At 50.8% G+C, this 24320-nt stretch overlaps 1 protein-coding gene across 1 annotated transcript in view; it reads left to right on the top strand.

Annotated features, from left to right (window-relative positions):
- The window catches only part of ADAMTS16 (ADAM metallopeptidase with thrombospondin type 1 motif 16), a 198143-nt gene extending 174487 nt beyond the window's left edge, over positions 1-23656 (top strand). The window contains exons 19-23 of the mRNA XM_075541734.1: positions 9459-9660; positions 9805-9999; positions 11006-11230; positions 22574-22721; positions 23541-23656. Of these exons, the coding sequence (XP_075397849.1) occupies positions 9459-9660; positions 9805-9999; positions 11006-11230; positions 22574-22721; positions 23541-23656 (886 nt within the window). The remainder of the gene's footprint in view (positions 1-9458; positions 9661-9804; positions 10000-11005; positions 11231-22573; positions 22722-23540) is intronic.
- The last annotated feature ends 664 nt before the right edge of the window (positions 23657-24320 follow it).

Below are 24320 nucleotides of genomic sequence, written 5' to 3'. Positions count from 1 at the left end.
TGAGGAATGCGAGCTAAAGACCCAAAGGCCATCTGCCAGCTGAGCTTGGGATCTCAGGTCTTCTCTGTCCACATGCTCCCTCTATATCTTCAGCCAATTGCTCACCTGTGGTCCTTGACTTAAGGTCTTAACTTGACTTTTCCTCTGGTTGTGATGGCTGACTGCCCCTGAGTGGATTCTGACACATGGTGGGGCCTTATAGGTGTCATATACAACTGCTCCATGACAGGCCAGCCTTCCCAGGAACCTCTGGGAGGGTTCAAACCACCAACCTGCCCATTGGTAGACGTCTCAAACTGGGGTCTTTTTATTGTGGACTGTGAGAAGCAAAGACAGCTAGACACCATCTCACAGACTTCAGACATGCTTTCAGGAGAGTGTGGTTTCTGGGAAAGAACACCACGCTTGGTAAAGTAACAGGGCAGCAAAGAAGAGGAAGACCCTTGACAAGATGGACGGACACAGTGGCTGCCCCCACGGGCTTAAGCAGTAAGGACTGGACCAGGGGATATTTTGCTCTGCTGTATACAGGATCATGATGAGTCAGAACTGATTCAAGGGAACCTGACAGCCACAACACGGTTATCTTTGAAATGCTTCATTTAAAAGAGAAACTCCAGTAGATCTCAAATCGTTTACACACATGAGAGATGCTGACAAGAAACATGGACAACCACGTCTTAACCTCTTCGAACATTATGCCAATATCCTTCTCATCTGACCACAGCAGCCCAGTAAGGGTGCAAGTGTACTTATTTATGGTGCAGAGGTCAGTGGAAGTTGCTTAAGAAAGCAAGGTAAAAGATTGATGGAGAACAGCGCAACCAGCATCCTGCCATCCAGTCGATTCCCTCTATGGTTGCTATGAGTTTCTGAGACTATAAAACTCTGTAGGAGGCAGCAGGCAGGCCACAGCGTCAGCTTGACGAGTAAAGTGCACCTGGCCAAAGCCATGACCTTTTCACTCAGTGCAAATGCATGCGAAAGATGGACAATCAGACATGAAGAAAGACGAAGAAGTGGTGCATTCTAACTGTGGTGTTGGAGGAGCATCTTCAAAATGCCATGGGCTGGAAGAGAGCAATCAACTCAGTCAGGATGTGCCTTGGAAGTAGTGTGGTGAGACCACGGCTTGCCTACTTTGGATGCATCATGGGGAAAGACCATTCACCGAAGAAGGTTACCATGGTTGGTAAAAGTAGGGTAAGCTACCATGAGACGAACTGCCACAATAGCTATAAGAATGGACACAAGTATCCCAACGACTCTTACGATGATTCTGGACCAGCACTGCCCAGTGCGTTGTACGCCAGGGCATCACAAATCAGAACCACACTGATGGCAACACACAAGTCAAACACAGTGAAGGGTTGTTTTTTTTAATCATCTTATTGGGGGCTCATACAACTCTTATCACAATCCATCATCCATCCATCCATTGTGTCAAGAACCCTTGTACATTTGTTTCTCTCATCATTCTCAAAACATTTTCTTTCTACTTGAACCCTTGGTATCAGCGCCTCATTTTTACCCTCTCTCCCCGTTCCCCCCTCCTCCATGAACCCTTGGTAATTCATAAATTATTATTAGTTTGTCATATCTTACTGTCTGACATCTCCCTTCACCCACTTCTCCACTGTCCATCATCCAGGGAGGAGGTTATATGTCGATCCTTGTAATCTGTTACCCCTTTCTCCCTCACCTTCCCCCCACCCTCCCAGTATGGCCACTCTCATCACTGGTCCTGAGGTTTTTATCTGTCCTGGATTCCCTGTGTTTCCAGTTCCTATCTGTACCAGTGTACATCCTCCGGTCCAGCTGGATTTGTAAGGTAGAATTGGGATAATGATAGGGGGGGGGGCATTTAGGAACTAGAAGAAATTTACCTGTTTCATCATTGCTATGCTGCACCCTGACTGGCTCATCTCCTCCCCGTGGCCCTTCTGTACGGGATGTCCAATTTCCCACTGATGGGCCAGTGAAGGATTTTTGAGCACAAGGGAAGCCTGGGTCCTCAGCCTGCCTGTGATGTTGAAGAAGCACTGCCACGTTGTGACTAACGTTATGTTTGAACGCCTCTCATGACATGCAGCCCTCACTCTCCTTGAACTCAATCCAACCATGAATATTAACATTGGTCACGGTCTTCTTGTAGATCGTGTTCTGACGTGGTTTCTGCCCCATCATCCTTCCACATGTTTCCTGAGTCGTGAGAAACTAGTTTCTCAGAGTTCAAGGCTTATTATACCTGAAAACAGAATGATGGAGTATACAACTAGGAAGCTTCAAGGAAAATAATAGGCGAATGAAAAAAAGATTAAAGTACATAATAGAATGACCCTGCTCAATACTCACCCATAGGAAGGGAACACAGAAGATACGGGGGCTATAGCAATATATGGTGATGAAATTAGATGGTACCAGGCTATTAGATAAAATTGTGTCTAAGTGAGATGTCAATAAAGTCCACATGGAAGAAGCACGCCATTATCAATCACCAAAGGATTGTAAGTGATATCATCTGAAGCCAAAGGAAGGAATTGTATCAGAGCATAAATTGTGAGAATTCGGCTAGCAAAAGACTGCGTTACAGCGGGAACCCAAGATGCATTTGTGGGAAGTACATAAGAAATAAGCCTCCAGTGATCTCCCTCTATCCACAATTGAGGGATGGAAGGAAAGTGGTCCCTAAGCAGTGTGCATCGGAGAGATGAGTGTAGAAGATTAAAGGGATAAGCCTAACTTGAACGGGTAAAATGTTGTCAATTGATCCCCCCTCTGGTGAATGCTGGATCTTATCTGGTTTTTCAACATTTTCTGTATTTTGTTTTGTTTCTGTTTGTTCATATTAAGAAATGTACCAGAGGCGTGATGCCATTGGAGGGCACACTCTTGAATTTATGTTATGGTTTTTGGTATATGAACCCCAGGATTGATAAACCTATGGGACAGCAAGTAGAATAAGGGTGTGTGTGTGTGTGTGTGTGTGTGTGTGTGTGTGTGTGTGTAGGTGTGTGTTGGAGGGGAGGAGGTGCAGTGATGGGGTGTGGGGGGACATTAAAAGTGAGACGATGTCAAGGAATCCAGGAAGAGAAAGAATGATTGGAAACTGATTGTGGTAGCAATTCTACAATACTGCTTGATGTGATTAAACTATGAAATGATATGATATCTGTATGAACTCCCAATTTTAAAATAATAAGTAGAGTACGTGATGGAGAGATTAGTATTTGTTCTACGAGACACTCCACGATGCTGAGGAGCTTAGTCCCAGCAGAAGTTCTGCTGACCCGAGTCTGAATGGTCTCCACGGACAGTGCGTGCCCTATGACTCCATTGCCATAAAGCTTCCTGATGAGCTCAGTCACAAAATCAAAGTCCTCCTGTTGGAAAACAATGCGTGAGCAGAATGCAACATGCCGTTATTTAAAAATATTTATGGCAGGGAAGGGATTCATGTTTGAGAAACAACTCGTGACTGCTGACAGTTATCGTTAGGTGCTGTCCAGTCAGTTCAAACTAAAGCTACCCCACGAAACACGACTGGTCCCTGCGCTCCCTCACGGTTGTTCTTATGTTTGAGCCTGTGGCTGCAGTCACTGTGTCTGTCCATCTTTCAGTGGGTCTTCCTCTTTTTGATGACCCTCTATTTTAAAAAGCCTGATGCCCTTCTCCAGGGACCGGCTCCTCCTAATAACACGTCCAAAGTCCTGGGGTCAAAGTCTTGCCATCCTGGCTTCTAAGGAGATCCTGGCTGTACTTCTTCCAAAGCAGCGTTGTTCTTTCTTCTGGTTGTGCCTGATAGAGTCGGCACTGCCCTCCCCCATACTGTAATGCAAAGTCATCAGGTCTCTGCTGGTCTTCCATAGCCATCGTCCAGTTTTCACACCCATAGGGAGTAATTGAAGACACCGTGGCCTGGGCCAGACACACATTAATCCTCAAAGGTACATCTTTGCTTTTTAATATCTTCAAGGGGGTGCTAGATACTGCAGAAATGGCACCAGGACATCTTACCTAAAGTGTTGCCCAGATGCCACTAAAGCTCCCACCTGCCCCAGAAGTGCTGAGAGCCTGGACGGTGTGCCTCAGGAGGGACTCCTCGCCCAAGGCAATGTCTGGTGATGGAGCCCTCTCTTATACTGGCCTTGGACTCCTTACCGCTGCTAACTTTGTTCAGATGGCAGAGCTTAGTCAAACTAGAACTAAGCCGGGGCAAGCATGGCAGCCAGCTTATGGTAAGCAACCACGTTGTGACCAGGAAAGCCTCAGCCCGCAGCACGGAAGCCTGCATGTATTTCAATTCTTCCATGGGGTGGAAGCAGGACTTTCCCCTGGAACTCTGCGTGTGAGATGGAATGGACCCTTGGCATCTCTCCAGGCAGTGTGAGTGATCTTTGTTCAGGGGATTCCTTAATGATGGGCAGTTAGGAGGGAAAGGCAGAGGATGGACAGTCACAGTCAGATGGTGGAGACAGGAGGATTTAAGGAGGAGGTGTGAAAAGCCTTAGAGTAGCCAAGAAGCCCTTTGCAGTCCCAGTGTGGACACACCAATTAGAGTTTACAAGGCTGCAGAGTAGAGAGAGCACATGTAAGAAGTGGGAGGGAAAATAAAAACAGCTTAGAAGCCCAAAGAGCCCCAAGAGCGTCCAGATTCAGACTCATCACAGGCAGGGAGCAGGGAGCCAGCGAGCTACCTTCCTAATGAGCACGTGTGCTCTTAGCTTAACCTACAACACAAAAGCATGGTTGTTGTGTGCCTCCGAGTTGAACCTGATGCATCTAAAGCCCATATGACAGAATAGAATGCCCCCAAAGGACTTCCCAAGTGGCAATCTTTATGTAGTCTTCATGCCGGTGAAACAAGCCCTGGGATTTTCAAGTGCCTCACATGCCTGTGAAAGTTGGACATTGAATAAGGAAGACCCAACATGCATCAATGCATTTGAGTTGTGCTGCTGGTGAAGAATATTGGAAGTACCAGGGTCCGGAAAAAGAACTAAGAGATCTGCTCGGAAGAAGTACAGCCAGAATGCTCCTTAAAGGCAAGAGTGGCGATGCTTCATCTCAATGTGCTTTGGATATGTGGTCAGGAAAGACCAGTCCCTGGAGAAGGGCATGATGATACAAGGACAGTGAAAAAGAGGAAGGCCCCTGACAAGATGGACTGCCATTGTGGCTGCCACAGTGGGCTCGGGCGCAGGAACAATTGTGAGGATGGCGCAGGACTGGGCGGCGTGGCGTGCTATGGTTCACGGGGTTGCTATGAGTCAGAGCGGACTGGAAGGCAGCACCCCAAAACAACAGCGACAACCCGATGGTCCCCTGCTGATGGTGTCGGGTAAAGGTTGCATCGCCAAGTGCAGAAGGGCAGGTGGAAACCCAGGAATGAAAAATGAGACTCTCTGCTCCCATAAAGTTGTACAGTCTCAGAAATCCTGCCAAGGTTACAATGAGTTGCAATGGACTCAATAGCATGGGGTTTGGTTTCATGTTAGTAATCTTTATGGGAGCAGACTGACAGCTCTTTTTCCTGTGGGACCCCTTGAAAGGTTTCAGCTGCCCTGGCTGAGTGCTCAATCAATGTGCCATCAAGACTTCTTAAGAAACAAAAGCAAAATACTAACCCTGTGGATCCTGTAAAATGGAAGCCTGTCCACAAACAAAATGGGAGCACCCCTACAAGCCTGAAGTATATTCTCATAATGCTTGCAAACATTTTCCTGACAACCTTTTAGAATAATTTAAGGCTAGCTCTATTGGAATCTGCACAGGAAAAACTTTTGTTGTGAAATCATTTGAGGCTTCTGCAGACAGAAGGAAGTCAACATCTCCTAGTGCTTTAGAGATAGGTCAGGCAATATGGCAGAGCGAATGGTCCAGGGTGGGATTGCACCTGAATCGCTTCCAGGCAGCACTGTCCACGTCCCTCCCCTCCTTCCACCACTTCATTCATTCCCAATCGTCACAGGAAGGAGCTCAAAAGTCAACTCCAACATTAGTTGGTTTATGGAGCCTTTCAAGAAGTTGAGAAAAACTACTCATAATCCTGTTCCTACACCCTAAGCTGCACACCACACATAGAATGTGTACAATAGAGGTATGTTCATGGACCTGCTTGAGCTTGGGGACCATCGCAGTAGGTCAGGAACCCCTAGACCACAGGGTGATTGGGAATAGAGTGAAAACTTGGTTGATCTTCTTCACTTCAGAACCAAACCTTCCAAAATTTTAGGATTTAATTAGTGAAGGGACTTGGCCTCTTCCGTCATTTTCTTATTTTTATTATTTGGATGTTAATACACTACTGTCTATTCGCTGCGCCACTCGCCTGTCACTTTGTCATACTATAGTGCATTTTGTGTGGCTCTGGGGCTGAAAGTGATGCCACCAGTATTTCGAATACCAGCAGGTTCACGCACGGTGATGAGGTCTCAGAGGAGTTTCCAGGTCGACACCTCATAAGAAGGACAAGGCAATATACTTCTAATAGAAAGTCGCCAAAGAAACCCTTGTGAATCATTGTGGAATGTTGTCTGGTATGGTACCGTAAGGTGAGCCTGTATCATTACAAGTTGAAGCCACTCAGAATACGACTGGGGAAGAGCTGCCACCTCAAGGTAGAGTTGGCTTTAGCGATGTGGATGGAGCAAAGCTTGCAGGACCTTCATTTGCTGTTGGGCCCTGATTCAGAATGAAAAGAAACTGCTGCAAACAGCCATTGAGGACCAGAATGAGAAGTGTACAACTTATGAGTCTAGGAAGACGGCACGAGCATCAAAATCTAAAGGTCAGATCAAGCCTCTGCCACATCCTGAGACTGACATGACAGTCTCCACTCCGTGAGGAGCAGAGCAGTTCAATGTCCGGCGCTCTGCAGGCTCCTCTCTGCCCGAAGCTTCGGTCCTTCTATCCAGTGTCTCCTGGGAATGTGAGGGAAGGGGCCCGTAGGGTATGAGCCCCACTCCAAGGTGAAGGCCCCTCTTGGCTCAGGGCTTTGGGATGTGTATGTTGTGGGGCCCAGACCTCCATCTGTACTCTTGTTGCCTAACCAGATGTCAACACTGTGTTCTGCGACAGAGTCTGGACCTTTTGAAATCAATTAAACCGCGGCTTTTGTGGGAGGGCTTAGGACCCTTCTCCCCTTGGCATCCTTCACCTCCCTGTTCAGCACCCCTTGGCCGTGGGTCTGTCCTGGCTCAGGGGGCAGGGCAGCACTGTGCAGGGGGCTGTTTCGCTCTGTCACTCGGAGTTGGAATGGACTCAGCGGTATTGGAGGACAACAGCACCAGGGTTTCCAGGCGGTGTTTGAAAACACTGGAGAATTCTTCTCTCTGAGAGTTGGCTGTGAAATATTTACAGGCTTGGAATTTGCTTCAACATGTGGTGAGGGTCGAGGGTGACCAGAAGTTGATAATTGTTAAAGCTGATGGATGGGCGACACAAGGGCTCTTTATTGTTGTGCGTGTCTGGAATTTTCCATTAAGATAAAAAGTTAGAAAGCAAACACATCCCATCTGCTGACATGGGGGCCTTCCCACGACAGGTGAGCCCAAAACCCAGGCAAGGGGCAGGTGAGAATGGCAGACTGATTCGAGGCAGTAAGAAAGGACAGGGACCAGGGAGAGAACACGAACAAAAAGCAAAACCAAAGCCACTGTTCCCTAACTGATTCCAAGTTATAACCACCCTTTTGGGCCAAGTAGAACTGCCCGTTTGGATTTCCAAGGCTGTAAATCTTTTTTTTTAATTGTCTCATATATTTTTATTTTTAAATCATTTTATTGGGGGCTTATACAACTCTTATCACAATCCACACATCCATCCATTGTGTCAAACACATTTGTATATTTTTTGCCTTCATCATTCTCAAAGCATTTTCTTTCTACTGAAGCCCTTGGTATCAGCTCCTCACATTTCCCCTCCCTCCTTTACCTTCCCTCCCTCCCCCATGAACCCTTGATAATTTATAAATTATTATTTTGTCATGTCTTATATGGTCCAATGTCTCCCTTCACCCACTTTTCTGTTGTCCATCCCCCAGGGGATGCTTATATGTAGATCCTTGTGATTGGTTCCACCTTTCTACCCCACCTTCCCCTTACCCTCCTGCTATTGCTACTCTCATTATTGGTCCTGAGGGGTTTATCTGTCCTGGATTTCCTGTGTTTCCAGTTCATATCTGTACCCGTGTACATGCTCTGGTCTAGCCAGATTTGGAAGGTAGAATTGGGATCATGATAGTGGGGGTGGGAGAGGACATAAAAGAACTAGACAAAAGTTGTTTCATCAGTGCTACACTGCACCCTGACTGACTCATCTCCTCCCCATGAGCCTTTCATAAGATGATGTCCAGTGGCCTACAGATGGGTTTTGGATCTCCACTCTGCACTCCCCCTCATTCACAATGATATGTTTATCTTCAAGCCTTTAAGACCCTAGATGTTATATCTTTTGATAGCCAGACACTATCAGCTTTCTTCACCACATTTGCTTATGCACCCACTTTATCCAGCGATCTTGTCAGAAAGGTGAGCATCATGGAATGCCACTTTAATAGAACAAAGTGTTCCTGCATTGAAGGTGTACTGGAATACAGGCCCAATGTCCATCTGCTATCTTAATACCAAACCTATAAATATATGCACATAGATGTATTTTCCCATCATCACATATAAATATATTTACATATGTACATGCCTGTGTTTAGATCTCTATAAAGTCCTTTTCCTCCTAGTTCTTTTCTCGATTTCCTTTTACTTCCCTCTTGTCCACTATCATTTTCAGCCTTCATTTGGATTTCAGTAATTCCTCTTGGTTACATTGCCTCTGATCAAGCCCTACCAAACCTACTACACCCTCCTCTCCATCGATTTTGAATCACTTGTTCCCTTGTCCCTGGGTTTGTTAACACCCAACAACTTTTATGGGTGCAGAAAGCCTCTTCTTTCTCCCTGGGAGTATAAGATAGCTTTGAACTGCTGACCTTGTGGGGAATAGCCCAACGTATAACTCAGTACTCCATCGTAATTCTAGAACTGATGAGTTACTTTTGTCCAAAGTTAGCCCACCAATGTCGGGCCATCCTGGGTTCTAAGAAGCATTCTGGTGGTATGTCTCCTGTGACTGGGTGGTTCTGTCCTCTGGCAGTTCGTGGTTTCTCTCATATTCTTTGCCAATGCCAGTTTGAATGAAGGAGTCAACTCTTCTTCTCTTACTTTTTCACAGTCCAGCTCTCACAAGCATAAGAATCGGGTGCATCTCCATCAACATAGTGATATAATTGTTTATGGGACTTTAAGACGTCCTTTTGCAGAAGGCTTGAAGGGGAGAATCACGCCGCTGGGAAACATGCAGTTACAATGACTAGAGGTGGTGGACTGTGGATGGACACCACCAGCCACTGTTGGTAAGGGCGGGTGACAGCCTAAATCTTAGGGTCTCCCTTGTCTCCCCAGCTGGTCCACCGGGAACTGGAGTGCCTGCAGCCGGACCTGTGGCAGTGGAGCTCAGAGTCGGACGGTCCAGTGTACACAGCGGGCCCGATTCCGAGCACAGCCAGTCTCGGCCAGCCTGTGTCCTCAGCCCATGCCCACCAGTAGACAAGCCTGCAGCTCCCAGAGCTGCCCTCCTGCCTGGAGCACTGGGCCCTGGGCAGAGGTAATGTGGGCAGGTGGTATGTGGGTGGCGGGCAGGCCCGTTCCTGTGGGCTGCATTCCAAGACCCCCCGGCCCTGAGGGGCCTGTTTTAAAAGCCTTGACACAAGCAGATTCATGGGGCAGATTCCTCTCTCCTCCTGTGCAGTGCTCCCAGACCTGTGGGAAAGGGTGGAGGAAACGAGCCGTGACCTGTAAGAGCACCAACCCGCTGGCCAGGGCACAGCTGCTGCCGGACGCCGTCTGCTCCACGGAGCCCAAGCCCAGCACTCACGAGGCATGTCTGCTGAAACGCTGCCACAAGCACAAGACACTGCAGTGGGTGGTGTCTGCCTGGTCCCAGGTAGGTGAGCCTGGTCTCAGGTATGTCAGCCTGGTCTCAGGGAGGTGAACCCGGTCCCAGGGAGGTGAGCCTGCTCCTAGGGAGGTGGCCGGTCAGCATGTTCAGCACCACCCACTTGGTTCTGGCTCAAGTTGGCAATGTTGGGCACCACCCTCAGAAGACCACTCCCATGATTCACCTCTACAGGGTCCTCTCTCAGGAATAACCATCTTGCCAGGAGTTTTCTACCCAGAAGCCCCCACCTCAGGTCCCCTACCTCAGTGTTACCCTCCAAAGGAGCTTCCTCCTCAAAGGACCCTCTTCAGGGGCCACCCTCCTGAGAAGCCCCTCCCCAGGACCTAGGGCCACACTGGGACCTCTGATATCAGGGACAGCTCGGCCTTGGGAGGCCTGCGGGACACATGGCTTTGCTCTTTGAGGCTTCCCACTGTTTACATGGCCAGTCCTCACCTCTAACTTTGTGCACCAAGTTTCCTCTCCCCACCGTTTTAGAGGCTAGTGTCGGGCCTGATGGTGGGCAGTATTGACCACAGGCTAGGCATTCTGCTGGCCACCGCACCCAGCATGCAATCCCACCCTCATGGTTGGACTGCCCTGCCCACATCATGCCCCACAGCCCTATGCCACCAGGACCTCAAGATGCCAGAACTCTCTGCTCTCCAGGTGACTCCCAATGAAAACACCCTAATGGGTGGAGTAGAACTGCCCTGTAATAGTTTCCAAGGCTGTACGTCTTTATGGAAGCTCACTGCCTCATCTTTCACCCACAGGGTGGTGGATGGATTGGAACCACTGACCCTTTGCTTAGCAGTGGTAGATTTAACCACTGTGCCACCAGGGCTAGACAGAAAGTACCATGCCATTTCAAGTACCTGGGGTCCTGCCCTTCATAGAATGTTTCCCGCGGACACTCATGGGAGAAGCCCAGGCCAGGCTGGGGACATTCCAGCGCTGATGTCACAGCAGAGGAAAGCCTTTCCATGCCAGGCTCTGCTTTGTTTTGCAGTGCTCGGTCACTTGTGACAGGGGCACCCAGACCAGGTTCCTGAGATGTGCTGAGAAGTTCATTTCGGGAAAGTACCGAGAGCTGACCTCCAAGAAGTGCCTGCACCTGCCCAGGCCAGCTCTGGGGCTGGAACGTGCCTGTGCCCCTTCTCCGTGCCCCAAGCACCCACTATACCCCTCTGCAGGGCCCCCGCGGGCTGCCTGGGTCACCTCACCCTGGTCTCAGGTAAGGAGGTACGGGGCCTGACACGGGTAGGGAGGCATGTCCAGAGCTTCAGCCCCAGTGCTGCCTGGAGGTCTGTGTTCCTGGGGATGGGATCCGACCTTGGGGCCATGTGGGTCTCCCTCGGAAGACTTGATTAGGCACAGGAAGTATAACCCGTTGTGTAAAATTGGGCCAAACGTCCACAGAGAAAAGAGCGCTGCGATTCTGTCCACGGATTCGGCTCTGACCTCTAGCTCCCCTCCGTGCAACGCAAGGAAGCCGCCCTGTGCTGCGCCAGCCTCACAACTGTCCTGTTGTGAAGCCCATTGTGGCTGCCACTGTGTCGATCCATCTCCGAGGGACTTCCTCTTTGTCACCAACACCCCCCTCCCAGTCCCTTTACCAAGCCTGATGTCCTTCTCCAGGGACTGGCCTCTCCTGACAACATGTCCAAAGTGTGTGAGACGAAGGCTCGCCATCCTGGCCTCGAAGGAGCACTCTGGCTGTGCTTGTTCCAAGACAGATCGGTTTGTCCTTTGGGCAGTCCATGGTACCGGCAGTATTCTTTGCCAGCATTTTGCCATAGCTCAAACGCATCCAGTCGTATGTGGCCTCCCTTGTTAATTCTCCGGCTTTCAAATGCCTATAAGGCGATGTGCAAAAAGCCATGGATGGACCAAGCACACTATAGTCCTCAAAGTGACATCTTTGCTGGTTAACACTAGATCTCGCACAATGCGATACATCATTTGATTTTCTTGTCTGTCGCTTCCTGGAGCCTTGATTGGGGATCCAAACAAAAGGAAATCCTCAGCCACTTCAGGCTCATCTCCATTTACCAGGACACTCTCTTTCGGTCCACTTCTGAGAATGCTGATCCATCCTGCAGACTGCAGTCTCGGGGCTTCATCAGAAAGTGCATCAAGTTCTCCTTCAGGGAGGGAAAGGCTGTCCAAGTCTGAGGGGCTGGATGCTTGCAATCTGAGTAGCAACAAGATGTTTATGGTGACACCAGTTTGAAAGGTTATAGGCAGCCCCAGCTCATCACAACCCACGCTTCCTCTCCAGACACCCCAGTAAATGTGGAACAAATACACCTGACCCCCCACCCCCCGTCCATGGTGCCTGTTTGCAGTGACCAGAGAAAATAGGTGTGTGGTTCATGCGATGGAGCAAGTTCATCTGAGCTGATGAGCGTCAAGAGCATGCAGAGAACACGAATGGAACATGCCGGGCATTGGCCCAACTCCCAGTCACCTGACAACCCACAACAGCGTGAGCTCCACCGAAGGGAAGCTAAAACCAACCGACCAAGCCCAGCACGTTGCTGTTCAGAGTTGATTCCCTTTCATAAGACTACGGGTGTTACAGCGCAAGACTGCCATGCTCTGGAAGGTTCTCTTTGGAGCTTATTGACAGGCCTTTCTTCCATGACACTCCTGCACGGCTTTGAACCCACAACCTTTAGGTCAGGCCTGAGCAGTTTGCACTCCCCAATCAATCCTCACATCTGTGCAGAGGGCCGAGAAGAGGATCACCCACTTCAACTGATCCCCTGTCCATCTTTCCCAGCTCCGTTTGGAGTTCCTTGAACACTTCCAAGCTGACGTCGCCTTTTTCCACTGGAAATTTGTGGGCATCTGTTCCAGAGCTATTTCAGCAGAATAGCCCACCTGCTGGAAGCAGAGCGTACTTGAGTGATGTTCTTTGCACGCGCCCCTAGCGCGTTGCAGATAGTGAGGTTTGGGGTTCCTACAGGGAAGGGTTGCGGCCCTGCTGCATCAGGCTAAGGTCTCAGTGCTGTGTTTCCAACAGCGTGCTCTCAGTCTGTGTCTCTGTGTCATCGCATTTTGATAGCTCTCCAAATATTTCTTTTTCATCACATTGTTGCACACTGGAGTAAGGGCATTGAGAAAGAAACGCCAAGGGAGACGAAATGTCCTTGAATGACAGTGCTGGTGAGGACGATTGAAAGTGCCATGAACGGCGTGAAGAACAAACAGACTCCCTTGGAAGAAGTACAGCCAGAATGCTGCTTGGGAGCAAAGATGTCGTATTTCAGACATGTTATCTGTGGAAAGGAGTCCATGGAGAAGGACACCGTGCTCACTAAAGTAGAGGGGCAGTGAAAAAGAGGAAAACCCCAACAAGATAGACGGACGCAGGGGCCGCAGCAATGCGCCCAGCATGAGACCCGCGTGAGCACGTGCCCGACAGGTGGTGCTTTGTTTTTTTGGACACGGATCTCTGTGAGTTGGAACCACTCAACAGCCCCTAAGCAATAAAACAACAAAGCCAAACCCATAATCTAAAGAGGTTTCAGAAATTGGTGGAGAAATGCAATGAAAGGATAATGGGGTTTTCTACAAGTTTCTTGAAGCCCCCTCGTGTCTCCGAAGGTGACTACATCCAAAATGCCAAAATCTTCTCAGCGAACAGCCAAGATTCAGACTCATGGTGGCCCCACCTGTGTGGGGGTAGGACTGTTCTCTGTAGGGTCATCAACGGCGGGTATTTCAGAAGGGCCTGGGGGTGGACTCAATCTTCTGACCTTTAGCCTGTCAGCACAGAAAGCACATTCACCACGCTCCCAAGGTCTCCTCCCAGCTGGTTTTCTGTCCTGTGTATGTACTTGGGTTAGGCTGAATTCTCAGAAGAACCTCCAGTGGTATAAATATGTGTGTGTGTATATATATTTATATGTGTGCATATATGTATATACACACAAATATATGTGTATACATACACATATATTTATATTTACATGTATTTATATGCATTCTGTCATATGTGTATATAAGAAAATATGTATATATATATGTATATGTGTGTATTTATATACACACACACGAGAGAAATGTATATGCTCACACAATTGTAGAAGCAGTTGAGTTCAGTTCGGTTTCAAGTCTGTGGGTCAGAGATTAGGCAGGCATCTTCTCCAGACCGGAGTAGCTCTGAGGTCTGATGTAGCTCCAGCTCCATCACTGGCAGGGGCACCACACAGATGGCAGAGGCAGATGAGACCTAGATCAGCAGGTCAGATGGCTGCCAGGCCCAACAGGCAACATGGCAGAAGTTAATGAGCCAGATGAAGGCTCCAGAACCAGGGTGGAGGGCGGGGGTTGGGGGTGAAGCAAGCAAGCTTCCCCAGCAAACTCACTGCCATTGAGTTGATTCTGACCCATAGTGACCCTATAGGCCAGAGTAGAATTCCCTGCAGGTTCTAGAGACTATAACTCTTTGTGAGAGTAGAAAACCTCATTCTTCTCCCACACAGTGGCTGGGCATTTCAAACTGCTGACTTTGCTGTTTGCAGCCCAAAGCATAACCACTCTACTTCCAGGGCTCCTTGCACAGCATCCGTTTATATGGGAATTAGATCGGACCCCTGGGGAAACTTCCTTTGATTTGCATCAGGGCTGTGACCTGAGTGAGTGGGGGAATTTGTACTCTACCTGAATCCTCCGACAACTCCTTGGCTTCTCACAGCAGATCCCATCATGACGTTGATTACATTACGTCCAGTCATATAAGGAGGGGGTTCCTGCCAAGCCAGTGAGAATCCTGGCCCAGCCAAGTTCACAGGAAACCTGCCCCCTCTCCCCCAAGTCCGCTTTCCAGTAAGACAAAGGAGCACAGCCGGGGTGGCTTTCTTGGGTGATGCTCCCCCTTTCTCTACCCCTTGGGAAGTGGGCCTGGTAAACAAGATGCCTACTGCTGGCACCACTGAGCCCGAAACCCTTCCCTTGTCAATGGGAACCCTGAGGCTGAAATCGACTCCGTCCCTCCAGCTGCCTGCTCCTTGCAGAGACTCCAGGCAGATGCAGAAAGAGAAAACCTAGTTTTCTCCCATTTTTCTTGTTAACTGTCATCCAGTTGGTTCGGACTCATGGTGACCCCATGCCCAAGGGAACAAAGCAAGGGTGACCCCATGCCCAAGGGAACAAAGCACTGTCTAGTCCTGCGCTGTCCTCACGATGGTTCCTGTGCCTGAACCCATCATTGCAGCCGCAGGGTCGATCCATCTTCTGGAAGGCCTTCCTCCTGACCAGGCCTGACGTCCTTTTTCGAAGACTGTCCAAAGTACTTGAGACGAAGTCTCGCACCCCTTAGCACTCTGAATTGAAGCCCATGTCAAGCCAGAACAAGGAAGAATCCACCTTGAGTAGCTTTTGTCCATCCGAAACCGCTGTGTAAGACGTCGTTTTTGTAATCCTAAGTTCCCTGCAGCTATTGATCTAGGGTGACGACTGTATCTTACATCTGATGTTTGGGGTAATAACCCCAAGGACTGCACCTGCTGTGAACACCTGCTCCCAGGGTCTGTCCTTAATGCCAGGGGTGGGGGAGGGGCGGGGATGGTCAGGGGAAACAAGTGGTCAGGTGCCTGGCTGGACTTGGCCTGGCTGGGTTATTCTTGTGGCTATTTACAAGCTGGCCTTTCTGTTCCAAATGCAGTGGTTTCGATTGATGTAAATGCCTTTGCTTATCATGATTTCTTGGGGTGCTCTGCACATTAAGCACCGACTTAAATCATCTGTCTCTTGTGGGCTTAACTGCAGGTGGTGCACAGGCTGAGTAGGTCTGGGAAAGACTTAGGAACAAACAGCTGTCAGGATCTCTGTCTGAGCCGATGAGACAGACCTGGGTGGACAGTCAAAGCTGGGCAAAATGGGTCTGGCTCCCTCCAGGGGCCCCTCAGCAGGAATGTGTGTGGAGTATTCTGGAAACCCATACCGCTAAGGGACAAGCAATGTGTCACAGATAAGCAGTTCCAGATTTCATGGTGGCTACTGAAGACGGAACTTTAGTACCAAACTGATGCACACACAGAAGCCCTGGGGTCTATTAACTGCAAGGTCAGCAGTTCAAATCCAGCAGCCCCACTTCAGGAGAAAGGCAAGACTTTCTACTCCCATAAGGAGTTACAGGCGGAAACCCACAGCGATAGGCCTGCCCTGTCCTGTGGCAGTTGCTGTGAGTCAACATCAGCTCCCAGGCAAGGGGTTTGGTTTGGAGACGCACACACGCTCCCTCACACGCAGAAGCAGAATTACACACATGCTCGCACACTGCCTGCATTACACATCCAGGCGGGCTGCACTGCAAACTTGCGGGCAGACAATGGTCAGCTAGCACTAAGGCGACAAGGACACCCATGGGGTCCACCCTCTATGGGTCTGCTGTCAAGCCAGACGCACGAGGCACCGGCACCATGTATGCAAAGCAGAAGCTTTGATCAGTCTGTGAAGAAAACAAACGGGAGACAAGACCAAGAGACCCTTGCCCAGCCATGCTCACCCTGTCCCGGTCAGGGGCTGACAACTCTTTCTCACTATCCCTTATACCAGGGGATCTGCTTCCAGGTCGGGCATGCATCTGCCTCTCTCCCAGCCCCTCAGCCTCTTGTCAATGTGCAATCCCTACTGGGTAAGCACGGGCCGAGTTGTGCTTACTTACCAGTGTGCAGTGGACAGTTTCATATGTTTGCTAATACGTCCAAGCCGAACTCAAACTCGCTGACTCATGGTGGCCCGCTGTGGGTCTCCGCAACTGTAACTGCAACTGTGGGAGTAGAAAGCCCGGTCTTTCTCCCAAGGAGCTGCTGGTGGTTTCCAACTGCCGACCGTGCAGATGGCCGCCCAACGCGTGCTACCGCCTCAGCGCTCCTGAGACAGTCACTGCCTTTTTGTAAGTGAGCACGGTGAAGCTCGTGTTTTGAGGTAATGAACCCCCTCAGAACAATCCACGGCAGGTGAGTAAGCACATGGAGACCCGTGCTTACCTCTCTGATGCAGTGCTCTGCCCCTGCTTAGTCACTGGGCAGGCACACCATGGGTCCGGGCAGTTGGTTGTGTCCCTGACACCTCTGCCTCTAGCTCCTGCCTCTGCTGGACTCCTGTGGCCTGCGCTCTACACGGGGCCTCACTGGCAGATTCACATGTCGCCTGCCGAAGACCCTGAGCAGAAAGTCTGGAGACACTGCCACCAAGGAAAGCCACGTGAGCCTGAGGGAGGCCTGTGAGCCCTGCACGGCCACACTCTTAGCTCAGGAGGCAAACTTCCTGCGGAAGAGGCTGGACTCTGGCTCTGTGGGCGGACAAGCGGGGCGTGGCTGCCTCCCACACACATTCTGCTGCTGCCACTGTTCCTCCGCCACCTTCACCGTCACTGCTCGCCCCTTCTGAGTCCTGCAGGTTCTCAGCACAGGGACCCCAGTCTGCTCCAGACTCCTCTTGGGGGCAGTGAGGACCTGACACTCTCTGGGACTGGTTCTGCTGTAAGAAGCAAGAAGACACCGCGTCAGTGTCAAGGCATGGACTTCCCACAGGACCACGTTCCCACCAATCCCTGGATAGACCATAAGTCACTCAATTTGCATCGTCCCAACTGAGCATTATGTTGCAGTTTCATGGTCATGAAACTAGAAAGGCCAGAAAGGCCATGTAAAAGTGACTTATTGTGTCACACACACAACAGACATATTCAGACTCACCCTCATGCATAAAACTCACCCACAGAAGTGCACATGAACACATGCACACGTGCACAGTACCCTCACATGCACACACGCACTGACCCACACAAACACATGCACACACGCAAAGGCATGTGTAGCCCATTAGGACAGTCATTCACACAGGTGCATATGTGTTTGCATACTCACTCACGAACACATTCCTGTTTTACACTCACTCCTCATGAATTCACTCTCCCCCTCCTGCTCACTTGCAAACACAAGTGTGCACACGCACACACACACACGGGCCTAGATTCTTCCACAGACTCTCCGTGGCTCCCAGATCCTGACTCCCTTCGTGCCTCTGCTGAACCCTGACACAGAGGCCCCAAAGTCACTGCCAAAGAGCACTCCTGGCTGTTCACGCTCAGCCTGACTTGCGCTGGAGCTGCTTGCCTGGGACCGGCTGCTATAGCCTGACAGCAAGGGCCCTGGGGGGAGAAGCAGGGGTCACACACAGCCCCTTTCACGCAGCGCCAGCCTGTGTGTCAAAGCCCCTGCTGAGTCTCAGGACGTGCAGCACAGTACCCAGGTGTGAGAATGCTACCTGGCCAGTCTTCTGGCAGGTGTGTCCTGCCTGGCTCACATTCCTGGCATTTCTGAAGAGCAGCCTGTGTGAGAACAATGCACTTCATTGTGTCTAGATGGTGTGGAGTGTTCTTCCTGGAGTGGATTCATCCCTGCGGTTTGGCTTGCTTGTTCACACACGTCCAGTTTCCTCTGTCTCTCCCTGGGTCACACCTGGCCTCTGTCCCTCAATACACCTCACACACCTGGCCAGGTAATGACATGTTGTCAGGGGAGACCAGTCCCTGGAGAAGGACATCAGGCTGGTAAAGACGAGTCTGTCAGCACAAAAGAAGACCCTCGATGCAGCGGGTGATTGACAGGTGGCTCCAACAGTGGGCTCGTGTCCTGCCTTGCGCAGCTCGCTGTGGCTTCCGAGTCAGAAATGATATTGTCAGTAGGACAGGTTGACGTTGATGTGTGAGCATGGGAGGGGGGCACCCAGAGGCTCTGACATTGGGGTTCATAAGGGGCTTCGTTTGGCTGGGTCCCTGTAAGGCTGGGCTTGTCCATGCACTCCTAAGCCCAGAACACCAGAAAGATGGCTGGGTGTGTGCACTGTCTGGAGCCGCTCTGGCTGAGTACTACAAACTGGGGGCTGACACCACCAGGCATTTGTTTCTTTGCAGCAAGCCCCAAACCTGGGCCCCAATGGAGTGATACTCCCTCTGAGGACGTTAGGGAAGAATCCTTCCTTGTCTTTTCTGGTGGCCCCAGGCATCCCTTGGCTGGTGACCACAAACTCCAGTCTCTGCCTGTCTTAACAAGACGACCTCAGTCTGTCCATATCTCTCCTTTTCTTCTCAGGACACCAGTCATACTGGGTGCAGGGTTCTCCCCACCATACAGATCCATGTGGACCAGTTGCGTCTAGGAAGACAATATAGCCAAATAAGGTCACATTCTCAGATACCAGAGATGAGGACTTAAACAAATATTCTTGGGGGGGGGGAAACAGCTGAACCTGCAAGTTGGTGAACCAAATCCCACATGGGGCTCTGTATTCCTCATGACAGACCCAGAGCCTAGTTGTCCTCAGGCCCAGAGAACAATTCTGCCCCACCCCCACTCTACGCACCCCCTACTGTCCCCCTGAGTGAGTTCACTAGACATAACTCAGAACCTTGGTTCTACCAGATGGGCCCCACCCTCTCTATCCAGACCTGAGATGGATTCAGAATACCGTTAGCCCCCCACAGTGAAAGAAGGGGACCTTTCACCAGGGAGCCAGCTCTGAGATAAGTTTTTAACTTAAGGGGCTCATCCGTCCCTCTTTTCGCTCCCATGATCCTCTCTATGAATTCACAGCTGCCACTGGCCAAAGACAGGCTTCCCTTAAGTCATTAGGGAACCATCTATGCCGTGGTCCATGGCTTCACCTTACAGCGGGCGCTCTAGCACGCAGACACAGAAGCCCGTCTGTTCATTTTGTTGAATCTAGGTATGTCATCTCTGAATCCCCCTGCTAACGGGTTGCATTAGATAATGGGTGTCCTCTAGGGTTGGAGTCCTTGACCCTTCTGCTTGTGGATACAATCCCATTTGGGAATAGGATTGTCCTTGTTGTGCTCCCAAGGCCATGCCCGTGTAGGGTGGGTCCTCAACAGCATCACCTCTGAGCTATGAAGGGCAGCACAGACACAGAGACAAGACCCACCAGCAGACACTGGAGAGGTCAGAAAGAGTGACTCCGATACACCTACATGCCCAGGAACCCCAAGCCCTGCTGGATTCTAGAAGCTGGGACAGACAGGAAAGGGCCTCTAGAGTTGGTGTAAGGTGCCATCGGGTTAGTTCAGACCCATCGCGACTCCATGCACCAACGAATGAAACAGCCCAGTCCTGGGCCATCCTCACAGTGGTTCGTATGTGTGAGCCCATTGTCACAGCCACCGTGTCAATCAACCCACCTCACCAAGGGTCTTCCAGTTTTTGCTAGCTAACCCTCTTTATTTCACCAGCATGATGACCACCTCCAGGGACCAGTCTCTCCTGACAGTATGTCCAAAATGCATGAGGTGAAGGCTAGCAACCTTTCTGACTGCACTTCTTCCAAGACAGGTGTGTTGGTTCTTTGGCAGTCCAAGGTACTGCCAATACTCTTCTCCAGCACCACAATTCAGAGACATCGGTTCTTCTTTGGACTTCCTAATTCAACGTCCCACTTTCACTAGTGTATGAGGCCATTGAAAATGCCATGGCTTGGGACAGATGCACCGTAGTCTGTAAGGTAACCTCATTGCATTTCAACTCTAACGAGGTTTTGTGCAGCAGATGTACCCAATGCATGTGTCATTTTTATCTCTTCACGCCTGTGTCCATGAGCACTGATTTTGAATCAAAGCCAGACAAACTCTGCTAGAGACACATGCTGAACTTAAACTGCTAACCTCCTGAAAAGAAATGAGAACTTCAAGGTCTATCCTTTCAAGCATCCACTTGCAGCATTTTTAGCAATGCCAAGAAGCTGAGAGGCATCTAACCAGGGGTCTTGGCAGTAGACTGTTTTCATTCTTCCTCTTTCTCCCTCCAAGCTTTCTGCATGTGGTCCTGATGGTGGGTCTCTGGGATCTCTCTCCCTATTCCACCCTCTTCATCTCCCACCACTACCCTGGACCTGGCCACTCTACCACACACACAGGATAGTGTCCTCCTGTCCAGTGTCCTGACAGGTACTCCACTCTACTACTTGGGGTTCCCAATACATGGTGTTATTTGTCATGGTTACATAATCTGGTGTCAATTTGAGACTATTAAGAGTGAAAGGGTAGGGTTTAGCCTGTCAATAAGGTCACAGCTTGATAACCTCATTTGGAGGGACTACAGAAGTAAATAGCTCATTGGAGGCCAGATACACTCACTCCCTGCGAGACATTCCTGTTGACAAGCCACATGGCACACGGAGCTACACTAGAGCCCTGGAGCTGGAGGAGTCACGTGGAGATCCACACCAGCGCTGAGATGCTTCCACCACCACTGGATCCACAAGACTTCCACCCACTGGCCTGTGATCTTCCTGCACCGAGTATCATTGTGTGAGTCTGAAAAGGAATATGTCAGACATATGGGCTAATATTGGACTTATGGAATTGATCTGAACTGGGCGGGGATGTTTCCTTAATATACAATTACTCTTTGGTGTAAAGCTCTCTCTTATACACATGCAAGTGTCTCCCTGGATGTTTCTCTTGTCTACCTGGACTAACACACAACTCCCTCCACAAATGCCATCCAGAGATGGAATAGGAAATGAGGCCGGATGGAAGCTGGAGTCACCTGCTCTGTTGTCATCCATCCAGCCATGCCTTTGAGACATGAATCCATCGTACCCAAGCCTCAGCACAGCCTTCTCCAGCCTTGGTCGCTGTTCTACAGGGGGAAGTTGAGTGACAGGTGGATGAAGAAAGGGTCCGTGGCCACAATGGGTCACTGTGGGACTGGAAGCTGAATGTGGCCTGATCCGCTCCGGGAAGAGCATCCCAGGGTGAACTTCGTGAAGAGTGAGACCCGCAGCCGTGCTGAGGAGCTGGGTGGGGTGGGACACTGCTCGGGGCGGGGAGGGCACGGGAGGAAAGGAATCTGTTAGTGCGCCCGGTAGGTCCATCCCGCGATGCTTAGGGTGAGTTTCAGGTCCCGGACTTCGAGGAGGCCCCAGAATGTGTAAGAAAGTCAGTCGGCTCCGTGAAGTCCAGTGTGGATGCCCACTGGCAGTCCCCTCTTCTCAGACACTGTAAGGAAAACCCCAAACGCGGAGTTTAAAACCCAAAACTTGTGTTTTAATCAGAAAGGATACCTTTTGTGTAAAATTCTTTTTGGAGGCAGGTGGCGGGGGGTGTGGGGAGACAATCTCGTCTATTTTCAGCAGAGCCTGTCACCTAAGGAGATGAGATGCCATCCCAAGTCCAGCTATCTTCACATTTGGTTCACTGATTCAATTTGTTTCCACTTCCACGAAAAGTCTAATCTCCGGAAGCTGAGGTTCAGACTTGAACACCAGGCTCCAGGGTTTCAACCCCCAGCCAGTCCTGACCGTTTCCTCAAGTGAACAGAGGGAATGGGAATAGTGAGGTCGCAGGGCTATCTGAGATACCCCAGCAGGGTGGAGGCCTGGCCCAGGGCAGGGCAGGTGCAGATGTGCAGGGAAGGTACACAGCATCCAGGCCATGGCCCTGCAGACCTGCCCCTGCTTCTGTGGGTCTGTCGTACTCCCTACAGTGGTCGTCAGTTGCCATCTACGCTGTATGCATTGTGGTCCCATGTGCTTCCTCCCGCAGTGCACAGCCAGCTGTGGAGGTGGTGTGCAGACCCGGGCAGTGCAGTGCCAGAAGGGGCCACATGTGGCCAGTGGCTGCAGCACCCACCAGAAGCCTATGGCCTCGCAAGCCTGCAACACCCATTTCTGCCCCGTCACAGAGAAGAAAGGTAAGTGCCCTGCCACCTGGGCCCAAGCTGCTGCTCCCAAATGGGATGTAAGTTTGAAGGACAGTCCCATAGAGACAGAGACAGTGGGCTGCCTGAAGGTCAGGTCTGGTGTCTGCCACATGCTCATTCATGGCCCCCTCCTGCTCCCTGCACCCTCCCACCTTCTGGTCATGGCTAGATGGTTCCCATTTATACTGTGAGAGAGTATATTGCCTTATACGGTCTCCAGGGCTCTCTGTGTCCTCCTTACGGGGGCAGACTAACAGGTCTCCTTGCTCTCAGGGCTGCGGGATGGGTGGAATCCACCCCAATTTGGCCAGCAGCCAACGCTTGACCCTGTGTCTCCAGGGCCCCTCCATGTGTCCCCTATCTCTCAGGGATGGTTCGGGGTCAGGGGAGAGCTGAGGGTGGGATGCTCACCCCCGGAGGAAGGCTGGTTGGTCCCCGCCCAGTGCTGGGATACAGGCTCCGGGTCCTCCTCAGGGTCTGCTAGCAGAGATCTCCCACGAGGAACCATGGTTGTGAGGCAGCCCAGGTTGGGCCCAACCCCCAAAGTCAGACAACTGGGTCCAGTCAAAAGAGCTTCAGTCATCTTGGGTGGGGGTGGGGTGGGGTGAGTAAAGGGGTGGGTGTTGCAGGAAACGGGTGGAAAAATGCCAGTTTTTCAGGACATTTCCAAGAAGGGGCTTGTAGAAAGGGCTGGTTCTGCAGGCCCTGTCAGCACTGAATAGCTGCCTCCTTGTAGTGCGGTCAAAGCCGTGACACTCACGCTTCTGTTGGCCCCAGACGCCCTGCCTGACACCACTGGTCTCCTTTCAGATGCCTTCTGCAGAGACTATTTCAGCTGGTGCTACCTGGTGCCACAGCATGGAGTGTGTGGGCACCGCTTCTATGGGCCGCAGTGCTGCCGGGCCTGCTCCCTGTCCAACCTGTGAGTGGCCGCCACCCCTCCAAAAGGCCTTGTTCCCGGCACCCTGGGAGCCAGAGCGCCTCCGCTCCGGCCACACACCGCCCAGCCAGGGAAGAGCCAGGCCTGGAGATGCACCCAGTCAGGCTGTTTGATGTGGGTCATGTGTGGGTATGTGTGTGCATACACGCTGGTGTGTGTGTGCATCCATGTGTACCATGAGCATGAGCGCACCAGTGCATGCACCTTTGAGCATAAGCATGCACACATTGGGAGTGTGTGACCATACATGTGCATAGTGTGTGTGCATATGATTCTGTGAACACATGTGTGTGACATGTGTGTATATATGAGAACATGTATGTGTGCACTTGTATATGTCTGGGTACGTATGCGTACTGGTGTGAGGTGTGTGCTTGTGTGTGTATACACACACATGAGCATATATATGTGTACTTCTTTGCCTGGTATGGGATTCATGCACATGTGATGGTGAGTCTAGTTGCGTACACCTCTGTTTATACACACACATGTGCACACACACGTATGAGCTCCTGTTTGGTTGAAACCTGGATGGCCACCAAGCAAGCCTCCTGGGCTGCTGGCAGGAGGTTCGCCTCTGTGCGGGGGACGGCGACAGGCACCACCGGCTGCATTGCAAATGCATCTCCCCAAGCCTGCCCGGTGCCTTT

This window comes from Tenrec ecaudatus, chromosome 2, assembly GCF_050624435.1.
Source record: "Tenrec ecaudatus isolate mTenEca1 chromosome 2, mTenEca1.hap1, whole genome shotgun sequence".
Lineage (NCBI taxonomy): Eukaryota > Metazoa > Chordata > Mammalia > Afrosoricida > Tenrecidae > Tenrec > Tenrec ecaudatus.
The sequence above is the reverse complement of the archived record's forward strand: the minus strand, read 5'-3'. Positions and strand labels throughout refer to the sequence as shown.